The sequence below is a fragment of the Bombina bombina genome, chromosome 6 (genome assembly GCF_027579735.1).
Source record: "Bombina bombina isolate aBomBom1 chromosome 6, aBomBom1.pri, whole genome shotgun sequence".
Classification (NCBI taxonomy): Eukaryota; Metazoa; Chordata; class Amphibia; order Anura; family Bombinatoridae; genus Bombina; species Bombina bombina.
This window is the reverse complement of record NC_069504.1, coordinates 387,431,151-387,453,938: the sequence shown is the minus strand read 5'-3', so window position 1 is coordinate 387,453,938 and position 22,788 is coordinate 387,431,151. Positions and strand designations below refer to the sequence as shown.

Below are 22,788 nucleotides of genomic sequence, written 5' to 3'. Positions count from 1 at the left end.
AGTTGTGCTTTCAAAGATCCTATGGATAAAAAATTGGAAGGATTGCTGAAGAAAATTTTTGTTCAGCAAGGTTTTCTGCTTCAACCAATTGCCTGCATTATTCCTGTAACTACTGCAGCGGCTTTTTGGTTCGAGGCCCTGGAGGAGTCGCTCCAGAGGGAGACTTCATACGATGAGGTCATGGATAGAATTCATGCACTAAAGCTGGCTAATTCTTTTATCACTGATGCCGCTCTCCAGTTAGCTAAACTAGCGGCGAAAAACTCAGGTTTTGCCATCATGGCGTGAAGAGCGCTTTGGCTCAAGTCATGGTCGGCGGATGAGTCGTCCAAGACAAAACTGTTAAATATTCCCTTCAAGGGGAAGACCCTTTTCGGCCCAGAGCTGAAAGAAATTATTTCAGATATCACTGGGGGCAAGGGACATGCCCTTCCACAAAATAGGCCGTTTAAGGCTAAAAACAACTTCAGGAGCGGACCTGCTGCAACCTCTGCTGTCACAAAGCAAGATAACGCTTCCCAGCCCAAAGCAACCTGGAAAGCCTTGCAGGGCTGGAATAAGGGTAAACAGGCCAAGAAGCCTGCTCCTGCTACCAAGACAGCATGAAGGGGTAGCCCCCGATCCGGGACTGGATCTAGTAGGGGGCAGACTTTCTCTCTTTGCACAGGCTTGGGCAAGAGACGTTCCGGATCCCTGGGCATTAGAAATAGTTGCTCAGGGGTACCTTCTAGAATTCAAGGATTCTCCCCCAAGGGGAAGGTTCCACATTTCTCGTTTGTCTTTAGACCAGACAAAGAAACAGGCGTTCTTACGCTGTGTAGAAGATCTCCTAAAAATGGGAGTAATACACCCAGTTCCAATTGCAGAACAAGGACTGGGCTTTTACTCAAATCCTGGATCTAAAAATTCTAAACAAATTCCTCAGAGTTCCGTCTTTCAAGATGGAAACCATTCGGACAATCTTGCCGATGATCCAGGAAGGTCAATATATGACTACCGTGGATCTAAAGGATGCGTACCTACATATTCCTATACACAAAGATAACCATCAGTTCCTAAGGTTCGCCTTTCTGGACAAACATTACCAGTTCGTGGCCCTTGCTTTCGGGTTGGCCACCGCTCCCAGAATTTTCACAAAGGTGCTAGGGTCCCTTCTGTCGGTGCTAAGACAGCGGGGCATTGCAGTAGCACCTTACCTAGACGACATACTAATACAGGCGTCATCTTTCCACAGAGCCAAGGCTCATACGGACATTGTTCTGGCCTTTCTAAGGTCTCACGGGTGGAAGGTGAACGTAGAAAAAAGTTCTCTGTCCCCGCTTACAAGGGTTTCCTTCCTGGGAACACTAATAGACTCGGTAGACATGAGAACCTTTCTGACAGAGGTCAGGAAGTCCAAACTGTGGAATACTTGCCGAGCTCTTCATTCCATTCCTCGGCCTTCTGTGGCTCAGTGCATGGAGGTAATTGGTTTAATGGTGGCGGCAATGGACGTAGTCCCTTTTGCCCGAATTCATCTCAGACCACTGCAACTGTGCATGCTCAAGCAGTGGAATGGGGATTACGCAGATTTATCTCCGCAAATACAAATGGACCAGAAAACCAGAGACTCTCTTCTCTATTGGTTGTCTCAAGATCACCTGTCTCAGGGGATGAGTTTCCGCAGACCGGAGTGGATCATTGTCACGACCGATGCCAGTCTGTTAGGCGGGGGTGCGGTCTGGAACTTGTGCATAGGAGGTGACGTAGCTACAGCCTGGGAGGTGTGTAGATAGCTAACCAATTGCAGCCCTCAAAAAGCCGGTCTAAAGCAATGTACTTGTGGCGGGGTGCCAGCTGAAGGAAGCCGAGCAGACTTCATGAAATACAGGTTCAAGGATTAGCAGCACTCCAGGAGATAGAGTAAAAACACAGTCTTTATTCTTGCAAATTTAAAAACGAAAAAAATTTACACACAAAAAATAGTGCAGTACAGCACAGCACAGCACAGCACATCAGCAAAAAGGTTCACAAAGAAGGGGAGCGAGGTCCTGACATGTTTCATGCTATTCAGCACTTAATCATACGGTCTGGAACTCCCTGAAGGCTCAGGGTCTATGGTCTCAGGAAGAATCTCTCCTTCCGATAAACATTTTGGAGCTGAGAGCGATATTCAACACGCTCCAGGCATGGCCTCAATTAGCGGAGTCCAAATTCATCAGATTTCAGTCGGACAACATCACGACTATAGCCTACATCAATCATCAGGGAGGAACAAGGAGTTCCCTAGCGATGAAGGAAGTATCCAAGATCATCAAATGGGCGGAGGATCACTCCTGCCATCTATCTGCAATTCAGATCCCAGGGGTAGACAACTGGGAGGCGGATTTTCTAAGTCGTCAGACTTTTCATCTGGGGGAGTGGGAACTCCACCTGGAGGTTTTTGTTCAGCTGACCCAGCTATGGGGCATTCCAGAATTGGATCTGATGGCGTCCCGTCAGAACACCAAACTTCCCCTTTACGGATCCAGATCCAGGGATCCCAAGGCGGCATTGATAGATGCTTTAACTGCGCCTTGGTCATTCAGTCTAGCTTATGTCTTTCCACCGTTTCCTCTTCTACCTCGGCTAATAGCCAGAATCAAACAGGAGAAGGCTTCGGTAATTCTGATAGCACCTGCGTGGCCACGCAGGACTTGGTATGCAGACCTAGTGGACATGTCATCGGTCCCACCATGGAAACTGCCGTCGAGGCAGGATCTTCTAATTCAAGGTCCTTTCAAGCATCCAAATCTAGTTTCTCTGCAACTGACTGCTTGGAGATTGAACGCTTAATTCTAGCTAAGCGTGGTTTCTCTGAATCAGTATTAGACACTCTGATACAGGCCAGAAAGCCTGTCACCAGGAACATTTACCATAAGATATGGCGGAAATATCTTGGTTGGTGTGAATCCAAGGGTTACTCGTGGAGTAAGGTTAGGATTCCAAGGATACTAGCTTTTCTCAAAGAAGGATTGGAGAAAGGCCTGTCAGCTAGTTCCTTAAAGGGACAGATATCTGCTCTGTCTATTCTGTTACATAAGCGCCTGGCAGCTGTACCAGACGTTCAGGTGTTTGCACAGGCCCTAGTTAGAATCAAGCCTGTTTACAAGCCTGTGGCTCCTCCTTGGAGTCTAAATTTAGTTCTTTCAGTTCTTCAAGGGGTTCCGTTTGAACCTTTACATTTCATAGATATTAAGTTATTATCTTGGAAATTTTTGTTTTTAGTAGCCATTTCTTCTGCTCGAAGAGTTTCTGAATTGTCTGCTTTGCAATGTGATTCACCCTATCTGGTGTTCCATGCAGATAAGGTTGTTTTGCGTACCAAACCTGGTTTTCTTCCAAAGGTGGTTTCTAATAAGAATATTAACCAGGAAATCATTGTTCCTTCTCTGTGTCCTAATCCAGTTTCTAGGAAGGAACGACTTTTACACAATCTTGACGTGGTTCGTGCTTTAAAATTCTATTTAAATCAACTAAAGATTTCAGACAAACATCATCCTTGTTTCTCGTCTATTCTGGTAAGAGGAGAGGTCAGAAAGCGACTGCTACCTCTCTTTCCTTTTGGCTGAAAAGCATCATCCGATTGGCTTATGAGACTGCTGGACAGCAGCCTCCAGAACGAATTACAGCTCATTCCACCAGAGCTGTGGCTTCCACATGGGCTTTCAAGAATGAGGCTTCTGTTGAACAGATTTGTAAGGCAGTGACTTGGTCTTCACTGCATACATTTGCCAAATTTTACAAATTCGATACTTTTGCTTCTTCGTAGGCTATTTTTGGGAGAAAGGTTTTGCAAGCAGTGGTGCTTTCCGTTTAGGTTACCTGACTTGTTCCCTCCCTTCATCCGTGTCCTATTGCTTTGGTATTGGTATCCCACAAGTAAGGATGAATCCGTGGACTGAATACACCAAGTAAGAGAAAACAGAATTTATGCTTACCTGATAAATTACTTTCTCTTACGGTGTATTCAGTCCACGGCCCGCCCTGACATTTAAGTCAGGTTCAAATTTAATTTAAAATAACTACAGTCACCACTGCACCCTATGGTTCTCCTTTTTCTCCTAACCGTCGGTCGAATAACTGGGGGGGCGGAGCCTGAGGGGAGCTATATGGACAGCTTTGCTGTGTGCTCTCTTTTCCACTTCCTGTAGGGATTGAGAATATCCCCACAAGTAAGGATGAATCCGTGGACTGAATACACCGTAAGAGAAAGTAATTTATCAGGTAAGCATAAATTCTGTTTTTAGCATGAGTAGGTTTTTTGCACGAGTAGGTTTTTTGCACGAGTAGGATCTTATTTTGCTTCATTGACTTATATGGGGGAATAGGTTATCGCTCATGACATATTCTAAGTTCAGTTTTTTGCACTCATCAGGGGCGCGATCCGATATCGATCGCAGTTTGCGGCGCAAGCGAGGAGACCGGCGTCGCCCGCAGTTTCAGCTCGCAACTCGAGCCATCCCATATAGGTCGCCGTCAGATGCTAACGTGCCGTAAGTCTCACAAACCAGCGATGTCCAGAAATCTGCGCAAGTACAAATTTCTGGCGTCGCCAGTGACTTGCGCCACGTTAGAATCTGCCGGCGCCTATAAAACCTGACTAAAGTCTAAAACACCCGCACTGTCTAACACGCCTCCCTAACATAGCCCGCACTGTCTAACACGCCTCCCTAACATAGCCCGCACTGTCTAACCCTCTATCCGCTATCCCCCCTCACTATCCTAACAATAAAAAAGCTATTAACCCCTAAACCGCCGCTCCTTTACCCCGCCGCAACCTAATAAAGTTATTAACCCCTAAACCGCCGCTCCCGTACCCCGCCGCCAGCTATATTATATCTATAACCCCCTAAAGTGAGCCCTTAACACCGCCGCCATCTATATTAAAATTATTAACCCCTAATGTAAGCCCCTTACACCGCCGCCATCTCTATTAAAATGATTAACCCCTAATTTAATCTACCTACCCTGCCGCCAGCTATATTATCTATATTAACCCTAAGTATATTATAGTTAATATAGGTATTACATTATATATATTAACTATATTAACCCTAATTATATTAGGGTTAATATAGTTAATATAGTTACTATAGTATTTATATTAACTATATTAACTCTATCTAACCCTAACTAAATTTATATTAAATTAATCTAATTCATTTATAAACTAAAATATTCCTATTTAAATCTAAATACTTACCTATAAAATAAACCATAAGATAGCTACAATATAATTAATAATTACATTGTAGCTATGTTAGGGTTAATATTTATTTTACAGGTAAATAGTTAATTATTTTAACTAGGTATAATAGATATTAAATAGTTATTAACTATTTAATATCTACCTAGTTAAAATAATTACCCAATTACCTGTAAAATAAATCCTAACCTAAGTTATAAATACACCTACACTATCAATAAATTTAATAAATTACAAACATCTATCTAAAAATACAATTAAATTAACTAAACTAAATTACAAAAAAAAACAAACACTAAATTACAAAAAATAAAAAAAAGATTACAAGATTTTTAAGCTAATTACACCTATTCTAAGCCCCCTAATAAAATAATAAACCCCCAAAATAAAAAAAATTCCCTGCCCTATTCTAAATTAAACAAATTTCAAAGCTCTTTACCTTACCAGCCCTTAAAAGGGCCTTTTGTGGGGCATGCCCCAAAGAATTCAGCTCTTTTGCATTCAACAAATACAATCCCCCCCCCCCATTACAACCCACCACCCACATACCCCTATTCTAAACCCACCCAAACCCCCCTTAAAAAAGCCTAACACTACCCCCCTGAAGATCTCCCTACCTTGTCTTCACCACACCGGGCCGAACTCCTGATCCGATCCGGGCGATGTCTTCCTCCAAGCGGCAAAGAAGAATTCTTCCTCCGGCGACGTCTTCCTCCAAGCGGCAAAGAAGAATTCTTCCTCCGGCGACGTCTTCCTCCAAGCGGCAGCAAAGTCTTCATTCTTCCGGCGGCATCTTCAATCTTCTTTCTTCGCTCCGCCGCCGCGGAGCATCCATCCCGGCCGACTGCTGAACTTGGAATGAGGTACCTTTAAATGACGTCATCCAAGATGGCGTCCGCCGAATTCCGATTGGCTGATAGGATTCTATCAGCCAATCGGAATTAAGATAAAAAAATCTGATTGGCTGATTGAATCAGCCAATCAGATTCAAGTTCAATCCGATTGGCTGATCCAATCAGCCAATCAGATTGAGCTCGCATTCTATTGGCTGTAGGTGTAATTAGTTTAAAATTGTTGTAATATTTTTCTAATGTTTGTAAATATTTTTTATTTTTTGTAACTTAGTTCTTTTTTATTTTTTGTACTTTAGTTAGTTTATTTAATTGTATTTATTTGTAGGTATTTTATTTAATTTATTTATTGATAGTGTAGTGTTAGGTTTAATTGTAGATAATTGTAGGTATTTTATTAAATTAATTTATTGATAGTGTAGTGTTAGGTTTAATTGTAACTTAGGTTAGGATTTATTTTACAGGTAATTTTGTAATTATTTTAACTAGGTAGCTATTAAATAGTTATTAACTATTTAATAGCTATTGTAGCTGGTTAAAATAAATGCAAAGTTGCCTGTAAAATAAATATTAATCCTAAAATAGCTACAATATAATTATAATTTATATTGTAGATATATTAGGGTTTATTTTACAGGTAAGTATTTAGCTTTAAATAGGAATAATTTATTTAATAAGAGTTAATTTATTTAGTTAGAATAAAATTATATTTAATTTAGGGGGGTGTTAGGGTTAGGGTTAGACTTAGCTTTAGGGGTTAATACATTTATTAGAGTAGCGGTGTGGTCCGGTCGGCAGATTAGGGGTTAATAAGTGTAGGTAGGTGTTGGCGACGTTGAGGGGGGCAGATTAGGGGTTAATAAATATAATATAGGGGTTGGCGATGTTAGGGGCAGCAGATTAGGGGTACATAGGGATAATGTAGGTTGCGGCGGTGTCCGGAGCAGCAGATTAGGGGTTAATAGTATAATGCTGGTGTCAGCGATAGTGGGGGCGGCAGATTAGGGGTTAATAAGTGTAAGGTTAGGGGTGTTTAGACTCGGGGTACATGTTAGGGTGTTAGGTGCAGACTTAGGAAGTGTTTCCCCATAGGAAACAATGGGGCTGCGTTATAGGAGCAGAACGCTGCTTTTTTGCAGGTGTTAGGTTTTTTTTTCAGCTCAAACTGCCCCATTGTTTCCTATGGGGGAATCGTGCACAAGCACGTTCTTGAAGCTGGCCGCGTCCGTAAGCACCGCTGGTATCGAGAGTTGCAGTGGCGGTAAATTTTGCTCTACACTCCCTTTTTGGAGCCTAACGCACTGAAAACGCAGCCATTCTGTGAACTCTAAATACCAGCGGTATTTAAAAGGTGCGGGGAAAAAAAAGCCAGCGTTAGCTACGCGGGTCGTTACCGACAAAACTCTAAGTCTAGCCATTAGGATTGTGATTTGAAATTTCCACTAGACTATTACAGGGAGTGCAGAATTATTAGGCAAGTTGTATTTTTGAGGATTAATTTTACTATTGAACAACAACCATGTGCTCAATGAACCCAAAAAACTCATTAATATCAAAGCTGAATAGTTTTGGAAGTAGTTTTTAGTTTGTTTTTAGTTATAGCTATTTTAGGGGGATATCTGTGTGTGCAGGTGACTATTACTGTGCATAATTATTAGGCAACTTAACAAAAAACAAATATATACCCATTTCAATTATTTATTTTTACCAGTGAAACCAATATAACATCTCAACATACACAAATATACATTTCTGACATTCAAAAACAAAACAAAAACAAATCAGTGACCAATATAGCCACCTTTCTTTGCAAGGACACTCAAAAGCCTGCCATCCATGGATTCTGTCAGTGTTTTGATCTGTTCACCATCAACATTGCATGCAGCAGCAACCACAGCCTCCCAGACACTGTTCAGAGAGGTGTACTGTTTTCCCTCCTTGTAAATCTCACATTTGATGATGGACCACAGGTTCTCAATGGGGTTCAGATCAGATGAACAAGGAGGCCATGTCATTAGATTTTCTTCTTTTATACCCTTTCTTGCCAGCCACGCTGTGGAGTACTTTGACGCGTGTGATGGAGCATTGTCCTGCATGAAAATCATGTTTTTCTTGAAGGATGCAGACTTCTTCCTGTACCACTGCTTGAAGAAGGTGTCTTCCAGAAACTGGCAGTAGGACTGGGAGTTGAGCTTGACTCCATCCTCAACCCGAAAAGGCCCCACAAGCTCATCTTTGATGATACCAGCCCAAACCAGTACTCCACCTCCACCTTGCTGGCGTCTGAGTCGGACTGGAGCTCTCTGCCCTTTACCAATCCAGCCACGGGCCCATCCATCTGGCCCATCAAGACTCACTCTCATTTCATCAGTCCATAAAACCTTAGAAAAATCAGTCTTGAGATATTTCTTGGCCCAGTCTTGACGTTTCAGCTTGTGTGTCTTGTTCAGTGGTGGTCGTCTTTCAGCCTTTCTTACCTTGGCCATGTCTCTGAGTATTGCACACCTTGTGCTTTTGGGCACTCCAGTGATGTCGCAGCTCTGAAATATGGCCAAACTGGTGGCAAGTGGCATCTTGGCAGCTGCACGCTTGACTTTTCTCAGTTCATGGGCAGTTATTTTGCACCTTGGTTTTTCCACACGCTTCTTGCGACCCTGTTGACTATTTTGAATGAAACGCTTGATTGTTCGATGATCACGCTTCAGAAGCTTTGCAATTTTAAGAGTGCTGCATCCCTCTGCAAGATATCTCACTATTTTTTACTTTTCTGAGCCTGTCAAGTCCTTCTTTTGACCCATTTTGCCAAAGGAAAGGAAGTTGCCTAATAATTATGCACACCTGATATCGGGTGTTGATGTCATTAGACCACACCCCTTCTCATTACAGAGATGCACATCACCTAATATGCTTAATTGGTAGTAGGCTTTCGAGCCTTTACAGCTTGGAGTAAGACAACATGCATAAAGAGGATGATGTGGTCAAAATACTCATTTGCCTAATAATTCTGCACTCCCTGTAGTTTAGGCTAGTAATAATACATTGCAGAGAATGAGTCAGGTTTTTATCTATCTCTAAAATTGAGCAAACTAGTATATTTTTCTTTCCTAGTTTTCTTTAGCTAACAAACTATAGTGATATTTTTATTATTATTATATTTTTAGCTATATACTTTTAAGATAAGAGCATGGCTTGATGTAAAGACACAGAGCTCCACCTTTTTTAACAGCTTTTTTTTTTTTTTTTTTTAAGTGTAAATATTAATGTAAAGAATGTACAAAATATATATTTTTTTTAACCCCTTAAGGACCAGCGATGTACCCTGTATGTCACTGGCTTTTTTTTTGGGACTTGATTGTTTTATAGCGCGGTCTTGCCACCAGCGTTGAGACTGCTCTATTCTACAAAGCCTGCTGGAGGGAGGACATTAATAGCGTGTTCATGCTAGACTTGTGCTATTATGTCCGGAAAAAACTTTTAACGACCAGTGACATACAGGGTACATTGTGGTCATTAAGGGGTTAAATTCTATAAATGAGATTGATTTATATGACATGGAATGTGTAGCGTGCATGGGGTGTAACAGAATGTTTTTCAATTGTCTGCAGTTTGAAATAACATTGTTTATGTTGGTGGATAATAGCAAGCAGGTTACTCATGAAGGTTTTACAGTTGTGCAATTCTTTATATGAAACTGCTGATTTTTAGTTCTTACAGTAGGAGGTGGAGCAAAATGGAATCCCACCCACATGGAATAACCATATGCATATATTGTGTTGATATAAAGCTCACTCATGAATGCAAATATTGCCTATATACTCAGTAATATGCCATACAAACTCATTGTAAACATAAAATAGCCAAAGTAAATGACCCCAAAAAAACTATACTAGAATGTGCATATAATTTTTTTGTTGGTGTCTTATGTATTTCCAGTCTCAGTTTTATTATCAATTGAATGAAGTTAGGATCTGTTTATTGTGATTTTAAATCTTTTCCTTTTTTGGTTATGAACAGCCAGCAAATACCTCCATGAAGATGAAAGGTCTCTCCGGGATCGAGTAGCTCAGATAAACTCACACAGTCTCTTAAAGAAATCTCGACGTGTCGGAACAATGCTGAAACAAGAAGCAGGAATTCTTCCCAAGGTAGAACACTATAATGTGATGGGGGTTTTTTTGGTTCATTTTTGAGTTTTTGAATTTCTTTGTATGTTGGTACAGTAAACCGTCTTATCGATTCTGCTTTATCTTCCAAACTTCATTTAAGAAAGTGCAATCAAGGCTACACGTTCTTTGTTTATGGATTGTCGGAGAAATATTTTTGATGTTCTGTAACTGATTAGTTGAGGCTTCTACTATGCATTTTCTTCTTAAAACGGGGAGAGTCCACAGCTGCATTTTTTACTTTTGGGAAATACAGAACCTGGCCACCAGGAGGAGGCAAAGACACCCCAGCCAAAGGCTTAAATACCTCCCCCAATTCCCTCATCCCCCAGTCATTCTTTGCCTTTCGTCACAGGAGGATGGCAGAGAAGTGTCAGAAGATTACGGAGTAGTCTCTTATGGAGGGTAGTACTCTTCAAGATGGGACTGGAGTTTTAAGTAGTCCTGTCAGCCTCTCAGCGAGAGCATGGATGAAGGTTAAAGTCCGGAGATGCAGGGAGAGTCTTTCTGCGAAACCATCCCGACTCATATTAACAGCTCCATAAGCAGTCAGCGTTGACGAGTTTCGCTGCCTGCTTTCTTCACTCAAGTCCATGTGAGAAGCAACGCTACTATCTGTCAAACTTGAAGGACCGTGTTACTGTTCCACGGCATAGATTCCAGTAAGATTGTTTCATTTTCATTTTCATTGTGGAAATATATGTAATGATAGAAGACAGAGTTTTAGTGGGACTCCTTTATCTTTATGGAATCAAGGGTTAATATCTCCTAAGGGGGGTTATTGAACAGTGGGGGGCTTTAATCATGTTTGTTACGTGATTCTGTCTGCTTATGTGTAGTGATGTTGGGGCTCATGGCTATTACGGAACGTAAAAGTTTTTTTTTGAGCTGCGCAGTCCTTGCAAGGATTGGCACGCTTTTCCTTTAGCCTGCTTATTGCACCTCGGGACTGGGCGTGGTCATGTTTTCGTTCTCCATTTCCATATTCCTGACTGGTGTCGGTGGAGAGGATCTGTTTTCTCTACTTGTCTGGGTCATAGGAGGTGGTGAGTGCCCCAGCCATTGGGGGTGTAAGGTGCCAGTAATTTTTTGTCCATAAGTTAATTAGTCAAGTTATGGGGGATTCTGATTTCTCGTAGAAGGATTTCTCTGATTCAGATTCTATTACCTGCATTAATTGCGGAGAGGCCCGGGTATTACAACCCAATCAATTATGTTCCGTATGCCATAATAGAGTGCTCTCTTTTTCCAATGGGAAGAGGTTAGAAACCGCTGAGCCATCAGCCTCTGAGGATTCTGTGTCCCGTGAGGTGTGTCCCCTAGAATATTCTGTTCCTACACAGGCAGTGTTCCCAAATACTATTACCCCTTCTCCGGAAGGAGGTTTATTTCCACCAGAGGTTACTGCACGGTTACGCATGGCCTTATTTTTGGCGTTGGTGCACTTACATCTTCCTGATTGCAAGTGAAGAGTTCATCCGTGTCCTCTTAACCTAGGTGCGTCAGGTGAGGGGTTGATTATTTTGGATCTTCCCTCTGGGGAAGCGGTTCCCTCTGAGGCTTCAGGGGTGCAGCCTTCAGGGTCAGGGCCTTCAGATGCCCCATCGGAGGTGAGTTTTGCCTCTAGATTCAGACTGGCGTGCCTGCGTGTACTGCTGAGGCATGTGTTGGCGGCATTGGAGGATTCAGGTTCTGACTCGTCAGCAAATCCTCAGTCTTCTGAATCAGATGGCGAACAGCGCTAGAAGAGTGGAGGGATGGGGATCTGACTCCTAATCATCTCTTGTTTGTGTATCTAATCCCAGTTCTGAGCTCTTGGCGAATCCGGTCTCTGACAGGCTGGTCCTGTTAGTGTTCCCATTCCTTTTGGTGTTCACCTACGGGTGCTGCCTACTTTCTTTTTGATCCGGTTAGAATGTGTTTTATTTCTTTCATTTTCATAGCTCGAGACTATTGTAGACTTTTCGTTTGGGAAAGTTTTTTTTTTTCCTTCTCTGGGATTTGATACTGATTATTTTATGGTCGCGATTGATGTTGCTTCTGGTGGAAGTTATACAAAAAAAAAAAAAGAAGGTTTTTATGAGACAATGTTTAAGCCTCAGAGCTTTTTTTTCTATCATTTGTCTGTTTTGTTAGTCTAACCCTGCTAGGGTTTGGAACTTGTAGTTAACCCTTGAACAGTTCTGTCGTACCCTGGACATCAGGCTGGTCCTGATTGGGTACTAGTTTTCTCTGTTCTGTTGAGGTTTATTTCAGACACGTTGTATCCTAGACAACAGGCAACCCTGTTTGGGTACTAGTTTTGGTTACATCTTGTTTAGAGGTTATTTTCTTGTTTTCTACAAGCTATAGGAGGCCCTTCTATCCTTGATGTCAGGCTGGTCCTAGTTTGTTTTGTCCGATGTTTGGTCACTCCTATGTTCCTTGTCCCTGTGTAGCTAGCATAATTAGCTGCGATTACGAATCCTGCTATAGCAGTATATTTGTAGTTCCTGAGGTCCTTTGGACAGGAGCTGGGTTCTCCCTTCCGAGGAGAATTAACTGTGGCTCAACACATATTCAACAGAGACACAGGTTCTACTCTCCACACAGCCTTTTCAGGGATCAGATGACTTCATGGAGATCTTCAGTACCTGGTGTAGAGGGTGATTATTTTTCCCTTCTATTGATACTCCATTATGGATTGAATGGTCCTATTTTGGTTCCTATCTCCTTAGGCAGTGCTTCCTTTCTGAGGATTGCTGTATTTTTTGCTTCCCCTTGCCTTTTGGGGAAGGTCTTCCGGTCATCTGGTGGAGGAGTCCTGGTTCTTGGGGACCGTTTTTTTCTTGCAATACCCTCTTTGGGGGATTGTTATGCAGTTTTGCCGCCTGTTTTGCAGTGTTATCCTTAAGGCCCTTTGGGGCTGAGTGGACAGTCACTGGGATAAGACCATGGGGCATGGCAGTGATTGCATCAACTCGTGTGCAATTTCCTTACAGAAGGGGTAACTTTGTGGTTGTTCTGGAAAGTTTTCTTGACCTTGATCCAGCTCCTGGTTCTGGGGGTCCGGTTTTTGTCCTTGTCTTTGACTTGGCATTTTGGTTACTCTGTTTTCCAGTTTTCTATAAACTTTGGATCTGTCCGGCATCCAGTAGCATCCCAGACCTGTGGAAATTTCCTTGTTCCTACTGGGGTGGCTCTTCTTTTCTCTTGGGAGATAATGAAGAAGTTTTCCTGGTAATTTCTCTTCTGGAGTCTTCCTAGGTTTTTTTCTTCGATTTCCTTCTATTATGGGAGGATATGGTCTACTTCACCTATCTAGTTGGTTCCTCCTGAGGTAGTTTTTTTCTCATCTTACTCTTGGAGTTCAGTGAGTCGAGGGTCTCTCTTTGCTAAAGGTACCTTCCCTTTGAGTTTTTGAAGGGAACTGAGGATGGAGGAAGGTTCGTCATCTGTTCTCCGGGCCTTGTTGATGCTGGGTATTTTTTATTCCCCTTGTCTTTTTGGACCTTGCCAGTTACTGCTGTGATGGGCTAGTTAGACCGGAATAGGGGTCAGAGTCTCTGACTGCTCTGTTTGGGCATCGACCACGTGTCATGAAACCCTAGTGCTCCTTCCTTAGTTTGGGGGCATTACAGTCGTTCGGATGATATGGAACCTTCCCTCAGTGGGTATCGGGTTCTCTTTATTGGTCAGGGTGTCGTCCTACCTTACCCTGTTTACTGGTAGTGGGGAGTTGGTCCGCTCTGCTTTTGGAGTTTTCTTCTCTTGTTCCTTTCCAGGAAGGTCCTGGTGCTCGTTTGCTAGCTACTGGGTTGGCTTGATGTTTAGTCTGCCTTCCTATCGAATGGAAGCCTGCAGTTTTCGTTTGTGGCATGAACGGATATTACTATTCTGTTCCTGTTTGCTCCCGGGGTTTCTGACCCACGGCAGTCATTTATCCATACTAGATAGCTGTCTGTGGTAGGGTAGTTATTTTCTACCTTTCGTCCTTCTGGATATTCGGATCTGGTTAAGGCTCTACATTGGTTCTTTGGATCCATATAGGAGGCCGTCTGGAATTTTTCCTTTTCCTTCTCTCCTTCGTTGTAGAGTATTCTCTGCTGGGCATTATCCTCTTGCAGATTTGTAGTCAGCTCTTTTTCGAGTTATGCTTGGGGCTTATCTTTCTGTTCTGTCCTTGACTCTTCGAGGATTGTTTGTGGAGGTTCTGCTGACCTTTTTTTATCTGATTCTTCCTTTCCTTTTAGTTGGGAAGAATGTGGTATGGGGGAGTTTGTTTTTTGTTTCCTCTTGCCATTGATCATGGAGAGGGTTTAACTTTTGTGTACCTCTAGTTCAGTGGGACTGTTGTCTCCTCAGAGACTTTTGTGCTCAGTTGAGTCCAGGATTTATGAGTAGTCTCTAACAGGGATCTTATGGTTCTAATTGATGGGCAGTTACCTTGTCCTCTTCCAATTTTTTGTTCCTTCTGCTTCGGTTGAAGTAGGTTTTTATAGGGAATTTGAGTTCTGGCAGGCTGTGGTGCCCTCAGAGTGGGCTACATTTTTTTTTTTTTGGTCCCTGCACGTTTGCATTCAGTGTCCTCTATAATCTTGGGTATTGATTTCCCAAAAGTAATGGATGCAGCTGTGGACTCTCCCCGTTTTAAGAAGAAAAACTTAAATTATGCTTACCTGATCATTTTCTTTTCTTCTTTACGGGGAGAGTCCACAGCTCCCCCCCGTTATTTTTCCATGGGTGGCCTTAAATTATTTTTTATTCATTCTTCTGGCACATTTTTCACCATGATATTTCTCCTACTGTTCCTTGTTCCCTTGGCAGAATGACTGGGGGATGAGGGAAGTGGGGGAGGTATTTAAGTCTCTGCTAGGGTGTCTTTGCCTCCTCCTGGTGGCCAGATTCTGTATTTCCCAAAATTAAGGAATGCAGCTGTGTCCCCGTACAGAAGAAAAGAAAATTATTTGGTAAGCATAATTTAAGTTTTTGATATATTTGTTTATGGATATGCACATTTATTTTCATGCATGTTTTGTTTCTACTTGTTTTAACAAAGTCTATTAACCCTTCTTCAGTTCTATATTTCCTATTTTGTTTTTGTTTGAGAAAAAAATCTGATCATGATATATTTAAACCAAACAGTGAAAAAATATACTTAAAAGTTGTGACAGCCAATATCAAACAATGTAAAGACTTGTAATAGTGAATATAGTTTTAATATTGATAAATCAGTCACCATTCAGCCCAACTCTTTCTTGCCAGAGAGAAGACAAGGAGTTTGACACATTGGTAGAGAATTTCCAAGCCCTGACTTCTATTGTTAATGAACTAAAAGAAAACATTTTATGTTATATGAAGAATACTGAGGTGAGTTATTGGGCAAATACTTAAATACTGGCATAATAAGTTGACACTTTAAATTATTTCCATTCAATATGTAATTTTGCTACTCTATAAACCAGTGACGTGCAGTGAGGTCAAAGACTGGTGAGGCACTATATAGGATACGCCGGAGAAAAAGGGCAGGTTTTAATTAGAGCTGAACCAGTGCACAGGTGAAATAATCAGCTGATGGGTGAGAGCAAGTTATTAACCACAGTGTTGCTGATTAGCTGATTACTTCACCTATGCACCGGTTCAACTATAATGAAAACCTGACCTATTGGGGGTACTTGAGGACCGTGGTTGAGAAACACTGCACTAAAGCACCAGCTCATAAGAAATCAAATGTATTGATTACCTGGAGAATAAAGCACACATACTCTGCTCACTGACACCCACACACACTCTGCTCACATACACACTCACACAATTCTGTGGCACAGTGCCAGTTACTAAGCAATTAGAATGATACACAAGCTATTCTCTACTCACCACTGTATTGTAAAAAGAAAAATGATTTACCATACTAAGAGGTGCCAGAAATCCACTCCTAGTTACCTATTATGTGTAAGAAGCTAAAAAAGACAAGGGATTGCTATATAAAGTTTAAACAGGTGCATAACCCAATATCAGCATATAAAACCATGTAGTAAAGTAATAAATATATCTCAAATACAGCTCCAATACCAGCAGCTAAAACCATATAGTATAGTAAAATGCATATATTTATATTATTGAAAAAATGGCTGTGTTTAAAAAAAATAATGGTTGGGCTGTGTGTGACAATATAATTTATAACAGTTTGGAGGATGAGCAAAGCAGTCTGGCAACTAAAAGTTAAAGGGACACTAAACCCCAATTTTCTTTCATGATTCAGATACAATATTCCAATTTACTTCTAGTATCTAATTTGCTTCATTCTCTAGATATCCTTTGTTGATAAAATAGCAATGCACATGGTTAGCCAATCACATGAAGCCACCAATCAGCAGCTACTGAACCTATCTAGATATGCTTTTCAGCAAAGGTCATCACGAGAATGAAGCAAATTAGATAATAGAAGTAAATTAGAAAGTTTTTTAAAACTGCATGTTCTTTCTAACTCATGAAAGAAAAAAAAAATATGGGTTTCATGTCCCTTTAAATTAGTGGGAAGCAGTGAAGCAAGAAAAGATTTACCCTTGATTTATGGCAGGTGACCTGAGCAGTTAGGCTCTATAATAATTTATACAGGCTGACCAGGATAGGTGGAAGTAAATCTTGATGTTTGTGGAGTGGCAGGAAGTACAGATTTAGGGACTAAAAAAATTAAATGGAACTTTTACAAATATTGAAGTAACTCAGAAAGTGATTTACAAAGAAACTAATTATATAATAATGTGCCTGGTCTCTTGAACTTCAAGGGACCAGGCACATTATTAGCTTGAATAGGGTTTCAGTAGGTTGCTGTGGATAGTGGGACTTAATGCATTATGAAGCCAAAACAAGTTCTGTGCAAACCAAATAGTTAATGAGGAGCTAAAAATAATCTATGACAGCAGTGTGGGAGCCTCAGCATTATACTATCTCTGACTGACACGCACCTCAGATCTGTGAAGCGGCATCTGTTTTCTACACACACAACCGGGACTGAGAGAGAAGGGGGCAGTGTCTACAACCAGAAGGGGGGGGGAGGAGGAATGTGTAAGGGAGGAGGAGAGGCTGCCGAACACCAGACAGGCAGACAGTGAAGGAAATGTGTACACAGGAACACAAATGTGCACTGCAGATTCATAAAAACTCAGTTTATATAAATACAATAGTGACTGTGTTTTCTCCCAGTTCACCCCCAAATGTGCCTGTGGTGCCCAGGCCCCCAGGCAGTTATCCTGTTTGCCCACATGTCCCACATTAAATGAATATGCTAGCTTTGCCCCACACCCTGCCTGTGTGTTCTGTCTGAAACTGTGAGCTCTGCAGAATCCTTTATAATAACCTTTCTGTGTACGAGGGGGCTGCTTTGTTACTCTGACACAGATGTAATAACAGAGCAGCCCTCTTGTACACAGAAAGGTTAACCTAGGCTGCTTGACTGTGTAATTTACCTAACACTAAAGCTCCTCCAGTCCGGACCTTGACTGTCACACTAGACTCACTGCTGCACTGTCTGTCAGTCTGTCACAGTGCCACTGACTACTGTCTACTCTCCTGCTTCTTCTCTCTCACCTCAGGATCAGAAGCCGTGGCAAAACCATGGGGGGGAGGGGCCAGCGGGGATATCATGATGACGAGTCTACAGCATGCATCAGCAACACAACACACTGTCACATGTGACTGACTGTCAAATATAATTGAGTTTACCGTACACCGTCACCACAGGTTTACAAATTACAATACATACTGACTGTAATTTGTAAACCCATAGCAACGGCGTACAGTGCAATCAATTATATTTGACTCTAAGACTCTTAGTGTTTCCTTGGCCTGTAGCAGTGCAGGAGGAGGAAGCCGCTTAGCCATTATAATAGCCGCCTCTGTGGTGGCACGGCGTCTACAGCAGCAATAAGCAAAAGCAAATTATAAAAAAACACCTACCGCAAGCCATAGATGTGATGATTAGCAATGGCTCTCAGACTCAGACTTCACTTGACCTCACCTTGTGGCCAACGAGTCATGTCTGACTGAGAGCCACTGCTGATCACATCACCTCAATAGCGGTAGTCTCTGTCTCCTGGGTCTCAGTGAGTCCAGACTAGTACCCCATTAACGGTCAGTGCCACCTCCATCATCTTCTTCACCTCAATAGCGGTAGTCTCTGTCTCCTGGGTCTCAGTCCATACTAGTACCCCATTAACGGTCAGTGCCACCTCCATCATCTTCTTCACCTCAATAGCGGTAGTCTCTGTCTCCTGTGTCTCAGTCCAGACTAGTGCCCCACTAACGGTCAGTGCCACCTCCATCATCTTCACCTCAATAGCGGTAGTCTCTGTCTCCTGGGTCTCAGTCCAGAGTCACTCTGGTCCTTACCTGACAGTGTTGCTCCGAGTCTTGAGTCTCCTCCAGGGCAGGACAGACCTCCTCCACACAGCCACAACTAGTGTAGTAGGCACTAGGTAGCACGGGCATGCAGACTCTTGCAGGCAGCTCAGCAACTCCCTCCACACTCACTACTGAGTCTTCCCGCCAGTCTGATGTGTGGGCGCGACGTCAATCAGATTCAGCAGCCCAGCAGGCACGCCTCCCCGCAGTGCTGCTGAATGCTGATTGGCTCAAGTGATCTAGCTCATCATGGAGGCGGTTTTGAGAACCGCCTCAAATGGAGCTTGTATGAGGGCCAGGGGAGTCACCAGTGGGTGGCGCAGCTCTAAGTGAGCACTCAACAGTTATTTAGATCCATGTTGCGCAATTAATGGAGGGCAGCGGACCGGCTCACTGCCTCCTAATTGCGCAACAATGGATGGTGAAATTGCAGCGCAAGCGCACAGCGCACAGTAACTACTAGTAATCAGTGATCACCATCGGGGATGGGGGGGGATACCCTTGGGGCTAGGGTGGGCGTGGCCAAAAAATGAATAAGATAAAAAACACTTTTTTTTTATATAAATATTATTTGAAATCTTTTTTTTCCCTCATTGGACAGGGGAGGCACTGCCTCCCCTGCCTCCTATTACTGCACGTCACTGCTATAAACAATAGACAACAGCTAAAACAACATTCAAATCCGACTGCAACTTATGTTTAAATAAGAACTGTACATGCAGTAGATATATGTAATATTATTCATACATCTAGATTTGAGGTCATGTAACATTAAGAATATTACGCCTAGATTTAGAGTTCTGCGGCCAAAGGGGTGCGTTAGCTACGCGTGCTTTTTTTCCCCCGCACCTTTTAAACAACGCTTGTATTGAGAGTTCTCAGAAGGGCTGCGTTAGGCTCCAAAAAGGGAGCGTAGAGCATAATTTACCGCCACTGCAACTCTCAATACCAGCGGTGCTTACGGACGCGGCCAGCTTAAAAAACGTGCTTGTGCACGATTCCCCCATAGGAAACAATGGGGCAGTTTGAGCTGAAAAAAACCTAACACCTGCAAAAAAGCAGCGTTCAGCTCCTAACGCAGCCCCATTGTTTCCTATGGGGAAACACTTCCCAAGTCTGCACCTAACACCCTAACATGAACCCCGAGTCTAAACACCCCTAACCTTACACTTATTAACCCCTAATCTGCTGCCCCCGCTATCGCTGACCCCTGCATATTTTTTTAACCCCAAATCTGCCGCTCCGTACACCGCCGCAACCTACGTTATCCCTATGTACCCCTAATCTGCTGCCCCTAACACCGCCGACCCCTATATTATATTTATTAACCCCTAATCTGCTGCCTCCAACGTCACCGCCACCTACCTACAATTATTAACCCCTAATCTGCCGACCGGACCTCACTGCTACTATAATAAATGTATTAACCCCTAATCCGCCTCACTTCCGCCTCAAAAACCCTATAATAAATAGTATTAACCCCTAATCTGCCCTTCCTAACATCGCCGACACCTAACTTCAAGTATTAACCCCTAATCTGCCGACCGGACCTCGCTGCTACTCTAATAAATGTATTAACCCCTAAAGCTAAGTCTAACCCTAACACCCCCCTAAATTAAATATAATTTAAATCTAAAAAAATAAAATAAATCTTATTAAATAAATTATTCCTATTTAAATCTAAATACTTACCTGTAAAATAAACCTTAATATAGCTACAATATAAATAATAATTAGTAGCTATTTTAGGATTAATATTTATTTTACAGGCAACTTTGTATTTATTTTAACCAGGTACAATAGCTATTAAATAGTTATTAACTATTTAATAGTTACCTAGTTAAAATAATTACAAAATTACCTGTAAAATAAATCTTAACCTAAGTTACAATTAAACCTAACACTACACTATCAATAAATTAATTAAATAAACTATCTACAATTACCTACAATTAAATCAACTAAACTAAATTACAAAAAAACCAAACACTAAATTACAAAAAAAAACAAACACTAAATTACAAAAAATAAAAAAAGATTACAAGAATTTTAAACTAATTACACCTACTCTAAGCCCCCTAAAAAAATAACAAAGCCCCCAAAATAAAAAAATGCCCTACCCTATTCTAAAATAAAAATTTAACAGCTCTTTACCTTACCAGCCCTTAAAAGGGCCTTTTACGGGGCATGCCCCAAAGAAAACAGCTCTGTTGCATTTTAATAAACATACAATACTCCCCCCCCCAACATTACAGCCCACCACCCACATACCCCTAATCTAACCCAAACCCCCCTTAAAAAACCTAACACTAAGCCCCTGAAGATCTTCCTACCTTGTCTTCACCACGCCGGGTATCACCGATCTGTCCAGAAGAGGGTCCAAAGTCTTCCTCCTATCCGGCAAGAAGAGGAGATCCGGACCGGTAAACATCTTCATCGAAGCGGTATCTTCTTCCATCCGGCGCGGAGCGGGACCATCTTGAAGCAGCCGACGCGGATCCATCCTCTTCTTCCGACGTCCTGAATCTGATTGGCTGATTGAATCAGCCAATCAGATTCAAGTTCAATCCGATTGGCTGATCCAATCAGCCAATCAGATTGAGCTTGCATTCTATTGGCTGATCGAAACAGCCAATAGAATGCAAGCTCAATCTGATTGGCTGATTGGATCAGCCAATCGGATTGAACTTGAATCTGATTGGCTGATTCAATCATCCAATCAGATTTTTCCTACCTTAATTCGAGGGACGCCATCTTGGATGACGTAATTTAAAGGAACCTTCATTCGGACTTAGGACGTCGGAAGAAGAGGATGGATCCGCGTCGGCTGCTTCAAGATGGTCCCGATCCGCGCCGAATGGAAGAAGATAGAAGATGCTGCTTCGATGAAGATGTTTGCCGGTCCGGATCTCCTCTTCTTGCCGGATAGGATGAAGACTTCGGAGCCTCTTCTGGACCTCTTCTTGCCGGATAGGAGGAAGACTTTGGACCCTCTTCTGGACGGATCGGTGATACCCGGCGTGGTGAAGACAAGGTAGGAAGATCTTCAGGGGCTTAGTGTTAGGTTTTTTAAGGGGTTTTGGGTTAGATTAGGGGTATGTGGGTGGTGGGTTGTAATGTTGGGGGGGTTATTGTATGTTTATTTAAATGCAAAAGAGCTGTTTTCTTTGGGGCATGCTCCGCAAAAGGCCCTTTTAAGGGCTGGTAAGGTAAAAGAGCTGTTAAATTTTTATTTTAGAATAGGGTAGGGCATTTTTTTATTTTGGGGGGCTTTGTTATTTTTTTAGGGGGCTTAGAGTAGGTGTAATTAGTTTAAAATTCTTGTAATCTTTTTTTATTTTTTGTAATTTAGTGTTTGTTTGTTTTTGTAATTTAGTGTTTGTTTTTTTTTGTAATTTAGTGTTTGTTTTTGTAATTTAGTTTAATTTAATTGTAGGTAATTGTAGATAGTTTATTTAATTAATTTATTGATAGTGTAGTGTTAGGTTTAATTGTAACTTAGGTTAGGATTTATTTTACAGGTAATTTTGTAATTATTTTAACTAGGTAACTATTAAATAGTTAATAACTATTTAATAGCTATTGTACCTGGTTAAAATAAATACAAAGATGCCTGTAAAATAAATATTAATCCTAAAATAGCTACAATATAATTATTATTTATATTGTAGCTATATTAGGGTTTATTTTACAGGTAAGTATTTAGATTTAAATAGGAATAATTTATTTAATAAGATTTATTTTATTTCGTTAGATTTAAATTATATTTAACTTAGGGGGGTATTAGGGTTAGACTTAGTTTTAGGGGTTAATACATTTATTAGAGTAGCGGCGAGGTCCGGTCGGCAGATTATGGGTTAATACTTGAAGTTAGGTGTCGCCGATGTTAGGGAGGGCAGATTAGGGGTTAATACTCTTTATTATAGGGTTTTTGAGGCGGGAGTGAGGCGGATTAGGAGTTAATACATTTATTATAGTAGCGTTGAGGTCCGGTCGGCAGATTAGGGGTTAATAATTGTAGGTAGGTAGCGGCGACGTTGGGGGGGGCAGATTAGGGGTTAATAAATATAATATAGGGGTCGGCAATGTTAGTGGCAGCAGATTAGGGGTACATAGGGATAATGTAGGTTGCGGCGGTGTGCGGTCGGCAGATTAGGGGTTAAAA

General features: G+C 41.8%; 1 protein-coding gene across 5 annotated transcripts in view; it reads left to right on the top strand.

Annotated features, from left to right (window-relative positions):
• Nucleotides 1–22,788, top strand: part of ARHGEF37 (Rho guanine nucleotide exchange factor 37) — a 300,854-nt gene that overhangs the window by 195,293 nt on the left and 82,773 nt on the right. For all 5 annotated transcript variants that reach the window (XM_053717097.1, XM_053717094.1, XM_053717098.1 and 2 more), the window contains 2 exons: nucleotides 10,093–10,223; nucleotides 15,486–15,590. In XM_053717097.1, the coding sequence (XP_053573072.1) occupies nucleotides 10,093–10,223; nucleotides 15,486–15,590 (236 nt within the window). The remainder of the gene's footprint in view (nucleotides 1–10,092; nucleotides 10,224–15,485; nucleotides 15,591–22,788) is intronic.